The 23,257-nt window shown below is 49.1% G+C and overlaps 1 protein-coding gene across 1 annotated transcript in view; it reads left to right on the top strand.

Annotated features, from left to right (window-relative positions):
* PKD1L2 (polycystin 1 like 2) overlaps nt 1–23,257 on the top strand; it is a 131,948-nt gene that overhangs the window by 32,154 nt on the left and 76,537 nt on the right. The window contains exons 9-17 of the mRNA XM_008064977.1: nt 198–247; nt 3,661–3,778; nt 7,050–7,257; nt 9,552–9,672; nt 10,409–10,550; nt 12,543–12,719; nt 16,176–16,321; nt 16,928–17,122; nt 20,999–21,130. Of these exons, the coding sequence (XP_008063168.1) occupies nt 198–247; nt 3,661–3,778; nt 7,050–7,257; nt 9,552–9,672; nt 10,409–10,550; nt 12,543–12,719; nt 16,176–16,321; nt 16,928–17,122; nt 20,999–21,130 (1,289 nt within the window). The remainder of the gene's footprint in view (nt 1–197; nt 248–3,660; nt 3,779–7,049; nt 7,258–9,551; nt 9,673–10,408; nt 10,551–12,542; nt 12,720–16,175; nt 16,322–16,927; nt 17,123–20,998; nt 21,131–23,257) is intronic.

Raw genomic sequence — 23,257 nt, 5'->3', positions numbered from 1 at the left:
AGTCGAGGCTGCGGTGGCCGGGAGCGGCCACTGCACTCCAGTCTGGGCGAGAGAGAGTGAGACTCCAACTCAAAAAAAAAAAAAGACTGGCGGATGCCCCTGGGGCGACTTCAGCAGGACGCTCTGACTCTACCTTCTGTCAAGCTTTTACATGGTTTTCCATCAAAGTTTGATACCCATTTCCTCTGTGTTCACAGCCCCTTCCAGTCTCCAAGAACTGTCTGGAACAAATGCTGAAGATAAGAATGTGAGTATTTTTTTAAAAAATATTCCACCTCCCAAGAAAAAGATATTCAAGCACTCTGTTTCAACTTTGAGTTTCAGCTTGTTGGTGCTGATGGTCAGAGCACTAAGAATCCCCCAAGCTTCTTTCATTTCAAAAGAGGCCCAAAAGGATCAAAATCAAGCGAAGTATATTCTCTAACCACAACAGAATTATGTTGTAATCAATAATAAACTCTCTAGGATACATAACTATCACTTGGACATCTTAGAAATTAAACAGCACACTTCTTAAGATTAAAAAAAAAAGCAGCCAGGTGCAGTGGCTCATTCCTGTAATCCCAGCATTTTGGGAGACAGAGGCAAGAGGATTCCCTGAGCCTGCAGGTTCGAGACCAGCCTGGGCAACTTGGTGAGACCTCATCTCTACAATAAATCAAAAAATTAGCTGGGCAAAGTGGCTCACGCTTGTAGTTTCAGCTACTTGGAAGGTTAAGGTGGAAGGATCACCTGAGCCCAGCAGGTCGAAGCTGCAGTGACCGTGAGCATGTCGCTGCACTGTAACCTGGGTGACAGAATGAGACTCCAACTCAAAAATAAATAAATAGCAATGGGTTCCAGAAGAAATCACAAGGGAAATTGGAAAATACTTCTAAGTGATAATGACAATGCAACCTATGCAGATTTGTGGATTGCAGTGTAGATGGAAATGTATAGCTTTTAATGCTTATATTAGAAAAGAGTTATCACAGAAACAAAGAATCGAGTATCACACGTTCTCACTCATAAGTGGAACTTGAACAATTATTGTAATACTATAAAAAAAGGATTGGCAGTGGCAGGAAACTGCTGGTAGGGGTGGGGAGGTGGTTCGGGATTGGCAGCAGTGGGAATCTGCCAGGTGGCGGGGGCACAACTCATCAACAAGGGTACCTGCATAATGAACATTTGTATACCTAACCCTGAATTGTGCCCCACATCTTTAAAATAAAAAAGATTAAAAGAAAAAAAAGAGTTCCTTTAATTTTTTAACAAGGATGAGTCTTCAACTCCTCGTTTTTTTTTGTTTTTGTTTTTTGTTTTTGAGTCAGAGTCTCACTCTTTTGCCAAGGCTGGAGTACAGTGGCCCACTCATGGCCATGGCAGCCTTGACCTGTTGGACTCTGGCAATCCTTCCACCTTAGCCTTCCAAGTAGCTAGAACTACAGGCATGCACCACCATACCCAGCTATTTATTTATTTATTGTAGAGATGAGGTCTTGCCATGTTGCCCAGGCTGGTCTCAAACCCGTGGACTCAGGCAATCCTCTCGCCTCCATCCCCCAAAGTGCTGGGATGACAGGCATGAGCTACAACGCCCGGCTTTCAACTCATTATTGACATTGTTCATGCCTGCATTTCCTCATTAACAAAGACTTATTGTGCATTTCCAATGTTCAAGTTGTGGCATTAGAGACGAAGACACAATGACAAGTACACAGATGTGGTCTCTGCCTTCATGAAACTGCTGAATTTTATATATATATATATTTTTTTTTTTTTTAGTTGGAGTCTCACTCTGTCACCCAGATTGGAGTGCAGTGGCCACTCCTGGTGACCTGCTGGGCTCCGGCGATCCTTCTGCCTCAGCCTTCCAAGTAGCCAGAACTACAGGCGGATGCTACCAAGCCCGGCTAATTTTTTGATTTATTGTAGAGATGAGGTCTTGCCAAGTTGCCCAGGCGGGTCTCAAACCCACGGTTCAGGCAATTCACTCACCTCAGCCTCCCACAGCGCGGGATTACAGGATGAGCCACCAAGCTGGGCCTGCTGATGATATTAACAAACAAATTAGCATATCATTAGGATCTGTGATGTGTCCAACAAGAACACATAGGGTGCCTTGATAGCAATTCACAGCGGGTGGTCTGGCAAATGCTGTCAGAGAAGACCTTCCAAGAGGTGGCATTTAAGTGGGCATGTGAAGATAACAGTCAGCCAGGCTGGAAAGCAGAGCAACAGCTTTCAGAGTGGGCAGGCTAGGAAGGCTGAGGCTGATGACCTGAAGCCAATGTGGCTGAGTCTAGTGGGGGAGGGGAAGGTAGGAGATTACAGACTGATGGACAGAGGCCAGATCACGCGGAGCCTTGAGTACCAACACAAGAAGTGTGGGTTTTATTCCCAAGCCACGGGAGGCCACTGGGGATTGAGGCCTGTTATTTCAGGCCATGCCTTCCAGGCTAGAACAAAAGACTTGGCAGTCTGAGCTGTTGAACAGGTCTCGCCAGAATTACTCCAGGAATACACCGGGTGCCCTGCAATCCCTCTTCCTCAAACACACATGCTCTCCATTGTTGTTCGAGACAGTTTTTGGAGTCCAGGTGCGGTGACTCACGCTTGTTATCCCAGCACTGTGGAAGACCAAGGTGGGAGGATTGCTTGAGCCCAGGAGTTCGAGACCAGCTTGGACAACATAGCAAGACCCCCCATCTCTAAAAACAAAAAAGAGAGATGGAGCCTGTTCTCTGGGGAAGCTTCCCCTGACTCCCACTGCCTGGTTTATAAAGGTAACAACTCTGCCTTCTGCTGTGCCAGACACAGTGTTGAGCACAGTGAATCCACAGCAACCCAAGAGTCAGATACTAACAGCCCCTTGGAAGGACAGAAACTCAGAGACTAAGAAACGGGCGGCCATGGGGCTAGTGATTCAGCCTGAGATGTGGCTGGCCCCAGTCTATATCCTTAGTCTCCTCCCTCCTTCTTCCACATTCTCTGGCCTGGGGGGATTTTGTTTTGTTTTGTTCGTTTTGAAACAGGGTCTCACTCTGTCACCCAGGCTGGAGTGCAGTGGCACGATCATAGCTCACGACAACTTCAAACTTCTGGGCTCAGTGATCCTCCTGCCTCAGCCTCCTAAGTCGCTGGGACTATAGGCGGTCGCCACCACGCCCCACTAATATTTTTATTCTTTGTAGGGACAGGTTCTTGCTATGCTGCCCAGGCTGGTATTGAACTCCTGTCCTCGAGCAATCCTCCTGCCTTGGCCTCCCAAAGTGTTGAGATTACAGGTGGGACTGTGTCTGGTCCCACACTCTGTTTTAATTGTTGGCTTACCTGCCTGTCCTCCTTATTGTATGTGAGGCCAAGGCCCAAACCTCTTTATTCCTGTCCTTTAGATATAAAGCACATAGGACCTGGCCCAGAGCAGCTTCTGTTAACACGGCTGAATGCAGGGTGGACCCTAGCCCCACACTTGGGATAAAGTGACTCACCCGGTGATCCTGATCATCTCATGCCATACCCCATGAGGGCGCGGGTGGATTGGCCAGGGTCTGTCCCCATTCCATGCCTTACACCATGGCTGCCCTGGGCACAGGTTGCTCTGGGGTGGATGGTGGGACGCAGTAAGTCTGAGCTAACTGTCGCAGGCGTCTCACCAGCTGGCTGCTTTTTCCGCAGAAAGGTGACAGTACTATGGAGGTGTATATTAAACCTGGTCGATATGTGGATCCTTTCATGACAGTGACTCTGGGCTGGCCAGACAGTGACGAGGATTTGCGCTTCCAGTGGTCATGTGGTAGGTGGTGCCAGAGTCCTTGAATTGTCCTGTCGCTCTAAGAAGTGACTAATAGTGGTCAGATTTTACTGTTCTTTTTCTTAGTCTTCACACCAGCATTACTTGTGCCTGACTTTTTGTTGTTTTTGTTGAATCGGGGTCCTGCTCTGTCGCCCAGGCTGAAGTGCAGTGGCACGATCACGGCTCACGGAAGCCTCCGGCTCCTGGGCTTAAGTGATCCTTCTGCCTCAGGCTCCCAAATAGCTGGGACTACAGGCATGTGCCACCACACCTAGCTAATTTTTTTTGAAGAGATGAGGTGTCTCTGTGTTGCCCAGGCTTGAACTCCTGGCCTCAAGTGATCCTCCTGCCTTGGCCTCCCAAAATGCTGGAATTATAGGTGTGAGCCACTGTGTCCAGCCATGCCTAACATTTTGTGTAACTTGTACATGCCAGAGATTACAGATTCCGTGGAAATGGGAGGTTGGGGAAAAGCAGTGTAGAAGGAAGGATGGGAGGGGGGTAGCTCTGGCTGCAGGCAACAGGCAGATGTAGAGAATTTGAAAACAATAATACAAACTGCCAAGCCAGTCCAGTCCATGCACTGGCAATTCCAAACAATATCAGTGATAAAATACTCCTTCCCCTGGGATGAATTCCCTCCCTCACCCCCACCCCCTTGGTATATCACTGGAGAGAGTCTAGAAGGTGGAAGTGAGTCAGACATTTTCCAACAACGAAGATGGCAGCGCTAGTGCTCATTTTGTAGAAACGATATCCTCTTTATTTATTTATTTTGTTTTTTGAGTCAGAGTCCCACTCCATTGCCCAGTCTGGAGAGCAGTGGCCCAATCACGGCTCATTGGGGCCTCAACCTCCTGAGCTCAAGTGATCCTTTTGCCTCAGTGTCCCAAGTAGCTGGAACTACGGGTGTGCGCCACCAAGTCCGGCTAATTTTTTTACTTTTTGTAGAGATGAGATCTCGCTGTGTTGCCTAGGCTGGTCTTGAACTCCTGGGCTCAAGCCATCTTTCCGCCTCAGCCTCCCAAAATGCTGGGATTACAGGCATAAGCCACCATGCCCGGCTGTGTCCTCCTTGTTTATAGAGATGCATCCTAGCTATATACACATTCTTTTAGAAGTAAAATGAATGTCATTCATACTGTGCCTATTGTTTTTGTTGCCTTTTTGTTTTTCATTGAACAATACGACCTGCCTGTTTTAATGTCATGGTATCTTGTTCTCCACCTGGATTTCTGTTATGGTTGCATAGTAAACTCTCGAGGTGATATATGATCACTTATTTACCAATACCCTCTTTTTGAACATTTAGGTTGTTTCAAATTATTTGTTCTTATAAACAATGCCATAATGAACATCCTTATAGTTCAATCTCTATTTACACCTGTAATTACCTTCATAAATACATTTCTAGAAAGGGAATGATAAGGTCGAAAGTCATGCAGAATTTCAAGGCTTTAGGTATTAATTGCTATGTGGTTATGGCATGCTTCTGAATATTTCTTCTTGCTGTCTGAATGCAGAAGACACAAGCATGGAGCCTTGGCAATGGAGCCGATGAGCCTGACCCTAGGGGAGGATTTCCATATTGGAGGTAGTGGGGAGTGAGGTTTTGAACGATGACATCAATCAGCAGAGTTGAAAAGTAGAGGGTACAGAAACTTAGGGGGCTGCTAACACACAGCAGAAGATGACACAGTGGCCTCCCAGAGGGAGGTCAGCCTCCCTGGTCCCCACAATAGCCCACAGGACACAGAGCTATGGACAGTCTCATCCGCGTGGAGTGACAATGGCACCAGGGATAAGAAGCTGCCCTGGAAATTCTCCCAGGGCTGCAGATCCTCCCTGCCTTTCTGCTATTATTGCCAGTGTCAGTCGCTAGTGCATAAGAAGCCAAGTGCATCCTGCAGGTTTGCTCAGAGTCGGGGTGAATTGTGGGATCATTTTCCCGAAGTATCTTCTGAAGCATCTTTCCTGCAGCCTGCATTCAAAGTGACATTTTTGTCGGTCAGGCTCATGCCTATAATTCCAGCAATTTAGGTGGCAGAGGCGAGAGTATTCAAGATGAGCCTAGGCAACTTGGTGAGACCTTGTCTCTACAAAAAAATCCAAAAATTAGCCGAATGTGGTGGCGTGTGCTTGTAGTTCCAACTTGGAAGATTGAGGTGAAAGGATTGCCTAAGCCCAGCAGGTTGAGGCTGTGGTGGCCCTGAGCATGCCACTATACTCCAACCTGGGCAACAGAGTGAGACCCCGACTAAAAAATGTGACATTTTTGGCTGAGTACAGTGGCTCTTGTCTGTAATCCCGGTACTTTGGGAGGCCTAGGCAGAAGGATTGCTTGAGCCCAGGAGTTCAAAACTACCTGGGGGACATAGTGAGATCTTGTTGCTAAAAAAATTACCAAAAAAAAGTGACTTAAAAAAAAAATCAGCCAGGTACAGTGGCTCACGCCTGTGATTGAGAGGCAGAGGCAAGAGGATTACCTGAGCTCAGAGGTTTGAGACCAGCCTGAGCAACAGGGGAGGCCTTATCGCTACAATTAAAAAAAAAAAAAATCAACCAGACCTGCGGTTCCAGCTACTTGGAAGGCTGAGGCAGAAGGATCACCTGAACCCAGCAGGTCAAGACTGCAGTGGCCACGAGGGTGCCACTGCACTCCAGCATGGGCGACAGAGTGGAACTCCAACTCAAAAAAATATTAAATAAATAAAATAAATTTAAAAATAAAAACAATAGAAAATGACTTTAAAAAATCAAAATCTCTGGAGCCAGTATTGACACTTTTCAAAACCCCAAACCTGGCAGAGTTCAGTGATTCACAAATGTAATCCTGGTACTTTGGGAGGTTAAAGCAGAAGGACTGTGTGTACCCATGAGTTTAAGACCATCCTGGGTAACATAGCAAGACCCCACCTCTACAAAAAAATCAAAAAATTAACCAGGTGTGGTGGCGCATGCCTATAGTTCCAGCTACTCTGGAGACTGAGGCACAAGGATTGTCTGAGCCCAGGAGGTCAAGGCTGCGGTGAGCTGTTATCATGCCACTGCACTCCAGCCTGGATGACAGAGGCCTAGACTCCAGATAGATAGATAGATGGATAGATAGATAGATAGATAGATGGATGGATGGATGGATGGATGGATAGATAGATAGATAGATAGATAGATAGATATAGATGGATTATAGATAAGCCCCAAACCTGAAGTCAGCAGTGTGTGTCAAGTTCAGGCTTCTGGGGCAGATAACAGCATCTCTGGTCTCTCGCAGGCCGTTGCTGGGCTCAGTGGAGCGACTGTGTTCAGAGGCGGCTACTCCACCCAGACCAGAGGGAGCTGGTGGTCCCACCGTCCTGTCTGCCGCCACCCAACTCTGCTGTCACCCTGCGCCTGGCTGTCCTGAGAGGCCAGGAGCTGGAGAGCGGGACGGAGCAGTGTCTCTATGTGTCTGCATCCCTGGAACTCAGGCCGCTAATCAGGTGGGGCGCTTGGGTGGGTTCCTCCAGGACTATCATTCATTCATTCAGTCAACATTTACTGAGGGCCAACTCAGGCTGGTGCTGAGTGAGGGACAGGGCTTGTGGGAAGAGTGGTGGGGCATACAAGTCCCAGCCTCTGTTCTCAGAGGGTTAGTTACCACCTGGGGATGGGCAATGGTTGGCATGAACAAATGCAGGGAGAGAGCACTCTATGCTGGGGCCCTGCAGAGACGTGGAAGACGGGGAGGGGTGAACGTGGCGGGGCAGGGGGTGCTGGAGCGGGAAGGGAGGGGGCAAAGGAAGGGAGCAGAGAACAATCAGGAAGTGGAAGTAGACGACGTCCTTAGAATGGAGAAGAGAACGCCAAGAAGAAGCCAATAGAGGAGGCAGAGCCTTGAAGGTCACATCAAGAGTTGGGTCTTTTGCTAAGTGTTCTTCAGAGAAGGTCATCAGAGAGTTCTAAGCAGGAGTGGGACGTGGTCGCGTGTCACTTCAAAACACTCCGGCAGCAGAGGGGAGGATGGGTTGGAAGAGGCAGGAGAGGACTTGGGAGGTGGCTTAGACCCTAGTGGGAGGCACCATAGGAAAGAGGTGAAGGTGGGTTGGAGTATCAGTAGGTCCCTGCAGGAAGCCGATTGTGCCTTCAAACCAGGAAAGAATGGATAAGGGTGGGCTGAAGACTCTGTGTACACGTGTGGGCAGGGATAAGGGATAAGGAGTGGCCATGCAGGATACAACAAGGGAGGCCATTATCACTCCCATGACCACGGAGGGAAGAGGGGATGGTGTTACTGGAACCCCTGGGAGCTTTCACTGTGGGAGAGGGACCTCCCAGCAGGATCATGGCTTTGACCAGAAAGTCCAGCCTCTCCCAGCTGCAGCCCATGAGGGAAAGGGTGGATAAATCCCCGCACCTCTCTCCTCACTCCCCCAAATCCTCCTTTGATGCTTCCTTTTGACTGGAGCCACACGAGAAGCTGGAACAGGAGGGAGCTTGGGCGATGGGGTCCATAGAACTGTCTCCAGGGGCAGAACCGCAAGAGTGGGCAGAGACTGGAATGGAGGGGAAATATGGAGCGCCCAGCACACTTGGACGATGATAGACATGAAGAGAGGGTAGGAAGCTGCAGGAGCTGTTATGAAGCTCAACTGAAGGGATCTGGAGAATGAATCGGACACGCAGCAGATGCCAAAGCATCTTCTTGTTGGCTCTAGGGAGGACGCAGGACATTACAGAGAAGGCCTAGCATTCAGGTCTAAGTTCACGTTCCGTCCACCACTTAGCAGTTGTGTCACCTAGGACAAATCACATGAGCTCCCAGAGCAAGCTCCTGGTTTGCTCATCTGGGATGCGGGGATCTGATACATGACTCACAGGGTAGTTGTAAACACTGGACAAACTGGGAACAGTGGAAGTCATTTGTACATGGTGCACATGTGTAAAACCACAGCAGTGATTTACTCGTATTAGAATGAAAAAGAATCGCATGAATATTCTGGTTTAATCCCCTCACTTTGAAGGTGAGGAAACCGAGGCTCAGAGTTTAAGTGACTTGCATGAGATGGTGGCAGGGACAGGATTCAAACCCAGAGTTTTGTCTCAGCCTCAAGCACTTTCCATATCGCTACATTGTACAGCAAATGAAATGGGAATTCACTCGGGTCATAAATTACCCAGTATTCACGGCCAAAGCTATGTTCTGGTTTTGACTGGGGTGGGGGTTGCTTTTATTCCGTCTTTCATTTGAAATCAACCATTTCTCATCCTCTCAAAGGATATTAGATGAAACAGTCAAAAGACCAGGCCAGTGGTCACAATGCCTTTCTGAGTCCATTTTGTGTTACTACAAAGGAATAACGAAGGCTGCGTAATTGGTAATTTACGGAGAGAAAAAAGCTTTGTTTGGCTTATGATTCTAATAGTCGGAAAGTTCAAGAGTGGGCAGCTGCATCTGGCGAGGGCCCCAGGCTGCTTCCACCCATGGTGGAAGGTGAGGGTGTGCCAGGCTGTGCAGAGATCACATGGCAAGAGAGAAGAAAAGGAAGGGGACAGTGCCAGGCTCTTGTTAACAACTACTCTCCTGGGACCTCACAGAGCAAGAATCCACTCATCCCTGAGGGAGGGCATTAATCTATTCATGAAGTCTCCTCCCCCATGACCCAAACACCTCCCATCATGCCCTACCTCCAACACTGGGAATCAGATTTTAACATGAAGTTTTGAGAGGACAAGTGTCCAATCCACTTCAGTGCCCAAGGGATCTTCCCTGCTCAGTCCTCTGTCTGCCTTTCAGCTGTGAGAGGAACTGTGGGCCCGTGAATGCCAGTGAAGACATTCTGCTCAGGGTCACTGTGGGAGATGACTCCACGGAGGCCACATTCAGCTGGTATTTAGACAGCACCCCTTGGGAGAAGGTAAGAACATTGACAGTCACTCAGAAATGGAAATCTCCCTCCCACCTAGACTGACCAAACACCTGTGTCATATGCGAGGTACCCCTACTCAGAGTCTGTGGAATAGGGGGTTGGGTTTAAGGGGTGAGTACTGCAGAGGAAAACTCTGGAGCAAAAACTCTGGAGAAATACTGCAGCAGTGCTGATGGTGCCCCAGTCAAGTCCCCCTTTCCAGGCTAATGCATCTGTCCCCAACTGCTGTGCAGTGGCCATTAGCCAATAACTGACAGATGCAGAGTCTAGCAGCCCAGCTCCCCTGCCCCCAAGTAAGGTCATTTCCGAGGTGCAACTCATGCTCTAGCCTGTGGGGCCAGGCTGAACCTGGATGGGCTCTGAAAAGTCTTCTCTGCCTCCTTTTGTTCTCTATTCTGCTCCTCTCCCACCCCTACTTGGTTTCCCTGTCGGCCCTCCCCCAGTAAATGACCTGCACACAAATCCTTGCCTCAAGCTCTGCTCTCATGGTTGGAAAGTTTAAGAGCGGGCAGCTGCATCTGGCGAGGGCCCTAGGATGACCTAACACAGATACCCTAGGAGCTGGAGATTGGATCTTCCACAATGACCTCTGGGAAACAGGAGATGCCTGCCCTCCATTCATTGGAGATAAATCTGAAAGGTCTCCTCCCTGGGGGCTGGAAGCCACAGTCCTGCTGGGGTCTGGTGGCCTGACTATGGTCTTCTAGGTGATGCTATCTTTCAGGCGGAGCCCCTCCCAGACGCCTGCAGACTCAGAGGATTTTGGCCACGTTCCCTAATCCCCCTGCAGAGCAGCACCTCCACGTTGCAGCTGAATAGCTCCTTACTGCAGACCTGGGGAGATGTCATCCGGATCAGAGCCACAGGTGCAAAGCCACCCTTTGACCTCCTGCCAGGGAACCCAGACAGACCCAGAAACACCAAGACATAGGGCATCAGTTTAGGGGCCATGGCACAGGCTGTGGCATGAATCTCACCACCACCACTTTCTACCTGGGAGACTTCAGGCAGAGGAGTGAACCTCTCTGTGCCTCAGTTCCCTAACATGTAAACGGGGGATAGCCAAAACGTCTGCCTCAGAATGTTATTACACAACGTGAATGAAATAACACGAGTCAAACAAGCAGGTCAGTCTGGAGTCATGCAATCTGCATGTCCTCCCCGAATAATTCAGAGCTTCCCATTTTAAACCAGCCCCTGAGCACAGTGACTCATGCCTATAATCCCAGCACTTTGGGAGGCTGAGGTAGGAGGATCACTTGAGCCCAGGAGTTTGAGATCAGACTAAGAAATATATCAAGACCTCACCTCTACAAAAACTAAAAAAAAATTTTTTTTAAATTAGCTGGGCTATTTGGGAGCTGAGGCAGGAGGATCATCTGAGCCCAGGAAGTCAAGGTTGTGGTGAGCCATGATTGTGCCATTGCACTCCCACCCGGACAACAGAGTGAAACCCTGACTCAAAAAGGAAAAAAAAAAAACCTTGTGTGGGAAATGTTTTCAAATGGGGATGACTCTTTTAAGAAAAGATTCCTTTGTTTCTGTATTTCTCAAAGTAGCCCATGGACCATCCATACCAGGATTAACTGGGATACTAGTTTAAAATGCACACCCCTGGGCCTACTCCAAATGGGGTCTAGGGAAAGGAATTTTTTTTTGAGCTGGAGTCTCTCTCCATCGCCCAGGCTGGAGTGCAGTGGCACGCTCACAGCTACCCCAGCGTTGACCCACTGGGCTCAGGCGATCCTTCCACCTCAGCCTTCCAAGTAGCCGGAACTACAGGTGCGCTCTACCATGCCTGGCTAATTTTTTGATTTATTGTAGTGATGAGGTCTTGCCAAGTTGCCCAGGCTGTTCTTGAACCCATGGGCTCAGATAATCCCTTCACCTCGGCCTCCCAAAATGCTGAGATTACATGCTTGAGCCACTGTGCCTGGCCAGGAATTTGTTTTAATGGATTAAAATTCTCTTTATACCCAGCTCTTCTGGGAATATCCTCTCTTTGAAAGACTAGGTGCTGGGCATGGTGGCTCATGCCTATAATCCCAACACTTTGGGAGGCAGAGGTGAGAGGATTGCCTGAGCCCAGGGGTTCTAGACCAGCCCAAGCAACATGACAAGACCTTATCTCTACAATAAATAAATAAAAAATTAGCCAGGTGTGGTGATACACGCCTGTAGATCCAGCTACTTAGAAGGAAGAGGCAGAAGGACTGCCTGAGTCCAGCAGGTCGAGGCTGCAGTGGTTGTGAGTGTGCCACTGCACTGCTACCTGGGCAACAGAGTAAGACTCTGACTCTAAAAAAGAAAAAAAGAAAGAAAGATAAGGTGACTTTGTCAGGTGATTTGGGATGTCACTGCAAGTCACCTGGCAACTCTTCCCAGTGCCCTGAGGCCTCAGAAGAGCATGGGCCTGGGGGTGAGATCAGCCTGTGTGCAGATCCTGGCTCTGTCCTTCCTGGCTCAGTGAACTTGGGCATGCTATTGTTTCCCAATATACCTTCTCTTCATGGAATCTATTAGCCCCATTTTATGAATGAGGAACGGACTCTCAGAAAGGCCAAGTCCAAGGCCACTTGACGAGTAACTGCCAGAACTAAAATTCAAGTCTGCACTGTCTGATGTTCTTCCTCTATCTCTGCCCAGTTTTTCAAAGTCAGACCCTGGGATCTCCCACATCCGGGCAGTTGTTAGATATGTAAATTACTGGACCTGTCCCAGGATCTCTGAGAGCTCTAAGGGCCCAGGTCCAGAGTGGGGCCCCGGAATCTGCATGCATCTAACAAGGCCAGGGTGATCCTGAAGTGTGATGGAGGGGCCCACGCAGCCTCCTAAGCTTGATCTGTTTTCATTCCCAGCACTGACCGGGCGCTCCTATGGGGAGGACACCTATGTGATCAGCACCCTGCCTGCCCCCAAGGCACCCACCTGCACCATTGCCCCAGCGGAGGGCACGGTTCTGACAAGCTTCGCCATCTTCTGTAGCACTTTTGTGGCCTCAGGACCCCTGGAATACTGCTTCTGTCTGGAATCAGGTACCGACTGAGGACGCGGCCTATCCTTCAGCTCCTGGGCTCATTCTGTCAGAGAACAAGGGCCCACTGTCTCCGGGAGCTGCAAAGAATATGTTCCGTGTGCAAAAGAGGCTGGCAGGATGGCTCCCTGAACCTTGACCCCCAAGGCACTGACCCAGCCATCGCCCCACAGAGACATGAGAAGCAAGTCTTATCAGTAGCTTTGCCACAATTAAAAGCCAAAATGACCTGTGTTCTAGTCTGGGAGCATCGATGGGGTGAAATGAACAAGGATACCCAAAATATGACCATATGGGGCCACTACCAGGACACTCTCCCCTGACACACACCTGGGGTAGCTGTGATCCCTTGGAATTCTGGAGCTACGAGGGGGACCCCCAAAAAGCTGGAATCATCTTTTGGAGGGTGGACCCCTTGTAGTAAACTCGGAATGTATTCCTCTGGATCAAACAGTCAATAGAAGTATTTATCTAGAAGTTTTGGGAAAAGTTGCATCATGATTTATGGAAGAAATGTCCCAAGTTGTGGGAAACAGATGATTGGTTCTTCTATCATGACAACAAATCTGCCCGTATTACACTGAGTGTTCAGTGACCCCTGTGCCCCACCCTCCCTATTCACCGGATCTCACCTCGAGCAACAATTTTATTTCCCTGGATGAAAAAAGTCCTCAGAGGGAAACGTTTTGCCCAAGTGGAAGAGGTGAAACAAAAAAAATGACAGAAACACTAAGGGACATCAAAATGAATGAGTTCAAAAACTGTTTTGAGCAGTGGAAAAAGCATCTTGATAGGTGTATTGCATCAAACGGAGAGTACTTTGAAGGTGACTGAAGTTTAAACATGTAAGAATAAGTACACCAATTTTTAGAAATAAATTCCAAATTTTTCAGGGTCCCCCTCGTATGCAGAAAGACAGAGGTGGGTCAAGTTCACAGAATCTTCAACCATTTTATTGTCCCAGCTTTGCAGGTGGCAGCAGAGAATGGGCAAAGTTGCAGGACAGGCCGAGTGGAAAAAACATTTTTGCAAGGGTTTATAGGTGACAAGCATTGAAGATCCCAACCACATTGCATAAAACCCTGCACAGGCCGGGTGTGGTGGCTCGTGCCTGTAATCCTAGAGCTTGAGGAGGTGGAGAATTGTTTGAAGACAGGAGTTCGAGGCCAACTGGGCATCATAAGACACCCCTCCCAACTTTGTCTCTACAAAAATTTTTTAAAATTTAAAAATTTCCTGTCACCCTAGCAACCCACAGCCCAGGACAGCAGAAGATGTTAGCAGGAGAAACAGGAAGTGGAGGAGGGAACAGGCCCCATATCATGTTTGTCCTGCCATTTTAGGAGTGCTCGGTCCTTAGCGGGCTCCTATGTTTCCTTATGATCTCCCAGCAGGCTTGGCTTTTTGTGGCCCTCACGTGAGCTCTGAAAACGTTCTTGTCAGACTGGCAATTTCCCACAAGACTAGGTGCCAGGAGTGTTGCTGGGATGCCCCCCCAATATCCAGCATCAAACACCACAACGACACAAAGCCTACACCTTAATCAGGGAAAGGTGGACTTCAGCTACACCGATGCCCTAGATAGCATCACACCCATGGGGCATGCTGTCAAGTAGATGCCAAGAGGGCTGTGACTCAGGTTGACCCGAGAAGGAAAGCTGGGCAGTGGAGTTCACTTCAAACCCGCAACCTCCCATGTCAGCTGCTCTGATTCTGGTGCGTTTTCCTGCCTCAGTGCCTCCCCGGCCTCCTTCAAGCAAGCAGGAAGGCGGGAAATTTCGACCACAGAAAAATGAGTTGCCATTGCAAGTCAATAACTTCGTGACTGTCTGCACGCTATACAGTGTCTACGGAGTCCATTGATAAGTAGGTCTCATGTCAGGAACAAAGGATATTTATTCATTCATTCATTTTTACAACAAATCTGAATCAAATACCACATTCTGTCTATGAGCTCGATATATACCAGGGAGCACAAAGTATACTATAGTGAAAGTCCCTGACCTTTGGGTCTTTAACAGTTTAGGGACCTGGCAGGGATAACTAGTAAACAAAGACACATGTGACAGGGAGGTGATGTTGTAGAGAAAGCGGCCAAGGAAGGGCTGTGTCAAGGAAGGGACATTTGAGGGAGCTTTGATATGTTTTGAGCTAATTCTTTGTTTGTCGATTGATACATAATAATGCACATAGTTTGGGGATAAATATGGTAATTTAATACATGCATACACTTTGTAAAGATCAAATTAGTGTACTTGGAATATCTATCACCTTAATGTTTGTCTTTTATGTATTTGTTTTTAGACAGGGTCTTGCTCTTTTGCACAGGCTAGAGTGCAGTGGCTCAATCGTACCTTACTGCAGCCTCAAACTCCTGGGTTCAGGCGATCCTCTAGCTTCAGCCTCCCAAGTAGCTGGGACTATGGGCAGGCACTACCACACCCAGCTAATTTTTTTACTTGTTTGTAGAGATGAGGACTCCCTATGTTGCCTAAGCTAGTCTCAAACTCCTGGGCTCAAGTGATCATCCTGCCTCAGCCTCCCAAGTAACTGAGACTACAGGCACATGCCACCACACTTAGCTGTTCTGGTTTTTTGGGTGTTTTTTTTTTAAAGACAAGATCTCTCTATGTTGCTCAGGCTATAAATATCTGTCTTTTCTTTCTGCTAGCACCATTGAATTCTCCTCTTTTAGCTATTTAAGAATGTATAGTAGGACAGGCACATTGGAAGGCAGAGAGGCGAGAAGATTGTCTGAGGTTCAAGACCAGCCTGGACAACTTGGTGAGACCTTGTCTCTACAATTAAAAAAAAAAAATTAGCCAGGTGTGGTGGTGTGCACCTGTGATACTTGGAAGGCTGAGGTGGAAGGATCACCTGAATCCAGCAGGTCGAGGCTGCGGAGGCTGTGAGTGTGCCACTGCACTCCAGCTTGGGCAAGAGAGTGAGACATGAGACTCCTTCTCAAAAAAAAAGGAAAAAATATACAGTAGATTACTGTAAATGATATCACCTTACTGATCTAACACTAGGTCTTATTTTTTTCTATCAAACTATATATTTGTACCCATTAAGTAACTTCTCTTCATCTTCCTGAGCTGATTTTTAAGTTGTTTCTGCCCCTCCCTCTTCCCCTCCCCCTTCTCCTTTTTCTAATTTAGTTTACCATATGGAGTTTTGTTTTTTAAATTGTAAATGGAAGTTTTTTTTTTTTCCTGAAGTTATTCATAGATTTTAGTAAAATCATTCCGAAGTTCCAGCCACCTGCAGTTAGAGGACAATCCACCAATATAAGGTTATTTACTCCCTGAAAGTGTGGACTCCCTGACTGCCTGCTACTCCTTGGAGCGCTGTGGCTTTTGCACCCCTGTGACCAGGCTCTGCCTGGGTGGGTTGCAGTCTCCCTAGGGCTTGGATATACACCACCCCCCAACCGGTCATTTTCCATTTTTGCCAGGTTCCTGCCTACACTGTGGCCCTGAACCTGTCCTCCCATCAATATATCTGCCTCTTGGGAAAGAAAACAATGACTTTGTGCTGACAGTGGTCATTTCTGTCACCAATCACGCCGGGGACAGACAGCAGACCCACACAGCGGTCAAGGTGGGTAGTCGCAGTGGCCATCATTTCTTTAGTAAGGAAACATCTCAGTCCTTCTGAACCTCACCAAAAGGGTGAATGGATGGGTCAGCCAGGAGCACAACCAGGTGAATGATTGGTTCATTCATCCCTTCAGCAAATATTTACAGAGTAGCACCTACCATGTGCCGAGTCCTGGGGTTACAGACGTGGACACAGTGACCATGTAAATCTCTGTAGACCTGAAGGCTCAGTGGCCAGAATAGGGGTAGGGACCTGGGACCTGGGGCAGTAGGAGTGAGGGATTGGACTAGAATGGCCTTGACATGTGTTAGGCCCGCACCCTCAGAGAGGTCAGAGGAAGGAAAACCAAAGTCACCCCAACAGGGTAGCGAGCAGTGAAGCCGTGTCTTGTGCAAACCTCCAGTGGACCAAGGCTTGGGTTTGGTGGCCATTGGCTGCCTGGTACAAGCTGGCCCAGGTTCCATGCAGCCTCAGAAAGTGCCCAAGAGCCCCCAGCCAGGCCAAAGGCATCTGGGCCTGCTCTGGTTCCCCACGTGAAGATCTGTGACTTCAGGAGCAGAGCTCCTGAACAAAGACTGCTGAAGCACATCTCTGGTTTCCCAACAGGTGGGACTCGGAGACGCGCGTATTGAGGACGCGGCCTTCCAGGCTGCTGTGTCGGAGACAATCCCCACTGCTCTGCAGGACGAGCACGGCCCCGAGCGGCTCTTCCAGCTGGCCAAGGCTGTGTCCTCCGTGCTGAGCCAGGAGCACCAGGACCAGGGCTCAGGGCAGCCGCTGGGAGTGGACACCAGGCAGAAGGTGCCCACGATGGGGTCCCAGGGTCTGCTTGCAGTCATTCAGGGCAGGGATGGGAGTTTGTGGTTCGGGAAGAAGCTTGCAGTGTCTCCCAAGTTGGTAATACCACCTCCCTCTCTAATCCTTTTGGGGAGTGACAATAATGCCTTCCTTTCTGAGCACCTGCTTCCTCGGCTCTCCCTGCAGGAGTCACTGGCATCTGGGACTGGAGGCATCTTAGAGAGTGTCCTAGAGAGCGCCCTTCATATTAAAAATGACACAGGAGAAAAGTGACTTGGCCTTGATTATATGGGTGATGGCTTGAGGTTGGCCTTGATGCTGTCCCAGTTTTGTCACTTGCTACCACCTGCGTTTTCATGGGCCAGGACTGAACCTCTCTATGCCCCAGTTTCCCCATCTGGAAAACAGATGATCATGCTATTTTCCTCATAAAGCTGTAGTGAGAATTAAATAAGAATTACAATTGGCCAGGCGTGGTGGCTCACGCCTATAATCCCAGCACTCTGAGAGGCCAAGGTGAGAGGATTACCTGAGCTCATGGGTTCGAGACCAGTCTGAGGAACTTAATGAGATCGCATCTCTACAATAAATAAAAAAAAAAACCTAGCCGGGCATCACTGTCGAGGCTACAGTGGCTGTAAGCATGCCACTGCACTCCAGCCTGGGTGACAGAGTGAGACTCTAATTAAAAAAAAAAGAAAGAAAAAGAAAAAAGGAATTACAATCACAGCAATTAAGGTCCAATGATATAATTAAATCAGTTTTAATTCACAAAAACAGTCACATGGTCACAACCCATTACAAACGACTGCTACAGAATATGTGATTGTACCCACCCCCTGTGCATGCCACAGGAACATGAATGTGTGTGCATACAGAATCACGTGTGCACACACAAACACACATTGATGGGCATGCAGAAGAAGAGAAGGAAGGCTGCTCTTGGCCTCTGAAGGACTTGTAGGAGAGTACTTAGTGAGTGCTGGACATGTGGTAAGTACTGAACACAGGGAGTGACAGTTCCGTGGTTATGACTTACAGAGAAGACAGTAACATTTATTGAGGACTTGCTATGGGCTGCCATGTCCTGAATTAGGGCTTCACGGTGTGTAATCTCCACTGCAGTCCCAGGAGGTGAATGGTGAGGCCCCTATCTAGGCTATGGATGAGGAGACAGAGGGTAAGAGAATCAGAGTCTCTGGACTGCATCCTTGTGTCTGGGAAGTGGTGAAGACGGGGTTCAAGCCCAGACTGCTTCTTCCCCCTCTGCCTCCAGCCTTCAGACATCAACCCTTTGCTTCACATTAGGCCACCCCATACACAACTGTGTGCGTGCGTGTGCACACACACACACATGCACGTGCACACACACATACATGAACGCACCCCTGGCTCTCCTTGGTCGCATCCTTCTGAATAGTACCAATGGCAAACTTCCCTTTAGCCATCTCGTGGTCCTTAATTGCACAGACCACACAACCTAAACCAAGGCGCCCCCATGAAATGTCAGGGACCTGGCAGGGGACAGATGTCCAACTCTAACTGGGCAATTGAGAAAATTTTATTTTATTTTTGAGACAAGATCTCACTCTGTTGCCCAGGCTGAAGTGCAGTGGTCCTGTCATGGCTCACTACAGCCTTGAACTGCTGGGCTCAGGCAATCCTTCTACCTCAGTCTCCCAAGTAGCTGGGACTACAAGCACGTGCCACCATGCCTGGTTAATTTTTTTTTTTAATCTTTTATTTGTAGGGACGGGGTCTTGTTATGTTGCCCAGGCTAATCTTGAACTCCTGGGCTCAAGCAACCCTTCTGCCTCGGCCTCCCAAAGTGCTGCGATTATAGGCTTGAGCCTCCATGCCTGGGCAGAGAAGATTTTAAGAAGGGTTCTGTTGAGAAAAGAGTGGCCAGGGTTTAGGGAACCGAGACAGAGTGCAGGACCCCAGGGCCTTGGCCTGACGTGACCAGGATCCTGGAGGGCAGCTGTCTGTGGGGGGTGGAGGGCTCCCTCCTAGAAGCTGTGGCTTTCGAAGAACAAAGCAGCCACTCCACAGTGACCTGACAGGAAGGGAATTAGGACATGATCCCTTCCAGTGCTCCTTCCACCACCTCGTCTTCTGCTGGGCTTCCCACTGGGTGAATCCAATTGCCAGAGTCAGGAGCCAATGACATCTCACCCAGGCAGCCTCAAGGAGCACAGAACAGTGTGACAAGGGATGGAGGGAGAATCCGCAGAAGCAAACATGAGATTATCCATGACCCGGTTTCCCTTCTGGAACATTCTGTGAAGACTCTCCTGACACACGAGCCTCTTTTCCTGCCTCTAAGGCACAGCCTGGATGGAGGCCTGACTGTTCCCTCTTGCCCCCAGAGCAGCTGGTAGATTTGCCCAAGTTCTACAGCCGCCTCGAAAGCCTGTCAGCCTGATCCAGATATGAGCAAGAGGCCATCATGTCTGCAATATCGAAAATGGTTGCCACGAGCCACATCTAGCCACAGAAATCTAGGTTAAAATTAATGTTTTTATCCCAGCACTTTGGGAGGCAGAGACGGCGCGAGAGGATTTCCTGAGTCCAGGGTTTCGAGACCAGCCTGGGCAACTTGGCAAGACCTCCTCTCTACAATAAATTAAAAAATTAGCCAGGTGTGGTGGCACCACCTGTAGTTCTAGTTATTTGGAAGGCTGAGTTGGAAGGATCGCCCGAGCCCAGCAGGTCGAGGCTGCGGAGGCTGGGAGCATGCCATTGCACTCCAGCCTGGGCAACAGAGTGAGACTCCAACTCAAAAAAATTAAGATTTATTTTTCTGCTGCTGCCAAAGCCAGTCCCTGGGGAACCCCTGATCAGAGCACTGAGGCTTATAAAACATGTGCCCCAGCAGCCCGGAGGCCTGGCCTAAGGCAGGAGTGGAGTGCTGGGTGGGGACTTCTTGTCCCCACCCCACAAAGGCACTCAGGGACCCCAAGCCTCCAGCGAGACCTCCCATCCGTGCTAGACCAACAGAGTAATCCAGTTTCTGAGTTCCATGCCATTCTGGTCACAGGTGCCGCCCTGAGACATAATATATGTTTACATAATGCCAAATTTTACAGATTGGGTTTGAAGATTTGGAGAAAGCTTGAGACATCCTGTATTTGCTTCCAGTTGCTGCTGTAAAAGAAAAATGTTGTGGCTTAAAACCTCCCAAATTTATTCTCTCACAGTTCTGGAGATCGGATGTTTGACATGGATTTCACTGGGCCAAGATCAAAGTGTGGACAGGGCTGGGAACCTTCTGGAGGCTCTAGGAGAGGCTCTGTTCCCAGCCTCTTCCAGATCCTAGAGGCCGCCTGTCCTCCCTGGCTCCTGCCTTCAAAGCCAGTCATGCAGCATCTTCACAGTCCTTTCCCCGACCTTGCCCCTCCCCTGAATCCGCCTCCTCTCTCTCTTTACCTCCCCCGCCTCTGTCTCCATCACTGCATGTCCTCCGACTCTGGCCCTCCCGCTTTTAAAGACCCTTGTCGATCATGATATTGGCCCCACCTGATAATCCAGGATACTTGCCCTATCGTGCGCTCCTTAACTTAATCACATCGCCAAAGCGACGTTGCCAAAGTGCCTTTTGCCATGTGAGGGATCATCTTCACAGGTTTGGGGGATTCGAATGTGGACATCTTGGGGCAGCCATTATTCTGCCCACCATCCATCCTTCCATCCTTCCATCCATCCATCCATCCATCCATCCATCCATCCATCCATCCATCCATCCATCCATCCATCCTACGAGGGCTTGGGGAAACCCCAGATGAGCCTGGTCACTCCTCTGACCTTCTCCTTCTGAAACAACTTTGTGGAGTTGCTTTGATTACGTTTCCTTTCCCCACCTTTCCCCCCGGTGTCAAGGTCAGAGAGCAAGTGCTGGGGTCACTGTCTATGGTCACGGCAAACCTGGAGGATATGCAGAGTGTGCAGGGGCTGGCTGAGGTGTTGAGAGAGGTGACCCACCAGAGTGAGGAGCTCACACCCTTGGCTCAGGTGAGTAGTCTCCTCCCACCAAACCTGCCGGGAGACACACTCCTCCGGGGCAGACAGATGACAACCCAGCTGGGCATAGGTCAAATGGGTCCCTCAGTCACGGGGTTCTCCTGGGACTGCCAAGGCCTCTACCATCTTCTTTCCAGAGGTCCTGCCCTTCCGGCAGCCTCTATATCTCTCGTTGGGCATGAAGGCCAATCTGCCCACACCCTCACTCCCACGCCCACTGGGGGTGACTTGAGGTAGTAACTGAATCTCACTCATCTTCGGGTGTCCAAGTGTGTGTCCAGATGCTGCTGCGGCCACTCATGTCCCCCACTTGAGCACACCTGTCTTCCATTCATCCATTCACCCATCCATTCATCCATCAAATCATCCACCCATCTATCTAACCCCCACCCATCAATCCATCAATCCATCCACCCATCCATCTACCCCTCACCCATATATCTTCCATCCACCCATCCACCCATCCATTCAATCATCCATCCATTCCTCCACCCATCCATCTTTCACCCACCCACCCATTCATCCATCCATCCATTCATCCACCCATTCATCCACCCACCCATCCATCCATCCATCCATCCGTCCGTCCATTCTTCCATCCATCTACCTCTCACCCATCCATTTTCCACCCACCCATCCATTCACTCACCCATCCATCCATCCATTCATCCACCCATCCATCCATTCTTCCATTCATCCACTCACCCATTCATCTACCCCAACCCATCCATCTTCCACCCACCCATCCATCCACCCATCCATCCATCCATCCACCCGCCCATCCATCCATCCACTCACCCATCCATCCACCTTCCACCCTTCCACTCATCCACCCATCCATCTACCCACTCATCCATTCAACCATACATCCATTCATTCATTCATCCACTCCTCCACCCATCCACCTACCCACCCACTCATCCATTCATTCACCCATCCATCCATTTACCCCTCACCCATCCATCTTCCACCCACCCATCTGTTCATTCATTAATTCACACACCCATCCATTCACCCACCCATCCATCCATTTGCCTACCCATCCATTTATCCATCTATCCACCCACCCATCCATCTACCCCTACCCATCCATCTTCCACCCACCCATTCAGTTATGCATCCATTCATTCACCCATCTATTTACCTATCCATCCTTCCCACCTATCCTGTTAGCACACGGCAGCCTGACATCTTGCCTTTTCTTGCCTGGGGACCTCCTCTGATCCCCAGAGCCCACGCTGCCTACCCACAGGGCAGGGAGTTCCTGCAGTGCTCAGTAACTAATGAGGCTGGTGTGGAGATTCCCCAGTTCCCTCACCCCTCCTGCTGGGTAACCCCAAGCAGGACTGAGCCCCAGATAATGCCCTGATCATACCCTGTATTGACTTTCTCCCTTCCCTGTCTCACACCCCCACTTGCCTCCAATGTTTCCTGGGATCACCCCTAAATAACAGCTTGCTCTCAGATCCTTGCTACAGAATCTGCTTCTCAGCAAGTTAACATGAAAACACCATGTTCCCAGGGTTATGGCAGTCAAGGGTTAAAAAAGAAGACATAGAAATTGGAAGAGGGGAGGACTGTCTGGCTCTGCCCTACCTACTCTGGCAGGAGGTTTCCCCCCGCTCAGATCATCCAACCTGAACCCAGCAAAGCTGGTCTTTGTTTCAGGAGACATTGCACTGTTGATAGGAACTTCCCATGTATACACCCATTTGCTCATCTTCTATTCGCATACATACATGTACCTACATTCATTCTCCTCTCCATCCTTTTATTCATCTATGCATGCACTTATTTATTCATTCATTGAACAAATGTTCCCTGAATGACTAGTATGCGCTGGGTACTGTGCCACTTGCTGAGAATTCATCAGCAAATCACACAGACATGGTCTCTGCCCTCATAGCACTTTCAGACTATTGAGGCAGCCAGACATTAAACAAACAACTTCACAAATACATATATAATCACAAAATTGGAATAAATGCTTTGTTCATCCATATATTCACACATCCATTCACCCATCCACTCACCTATCTCATTTATCTATCCAGCCATCTCCCACCCATCCATTCATTCATCGATCTTCCTATCCTCCCATCCCCCACCCATCCATCC

Source organism: Carlito syrichta, unplaced genomic scaffold, assembly GCF_000164805.1.
Source record: "Carlito syrichta isolate Samal-C Ts95f unplaced genomic scaffold, Tarsius_syrichta-2.0.1 Scaffold308119, whole genome shotgun sequence".
Taxonomy (NCBI): Eukaryota; Metazoa; Chordata; class Mammalia; order Primates; family Tarsiidae; genus Carlito; species Carlito syrichta.
Note: the sequence above shows the minus strand (reverse complement) of the source record. Positions and strands in the feature narration are given on the sequence as shown.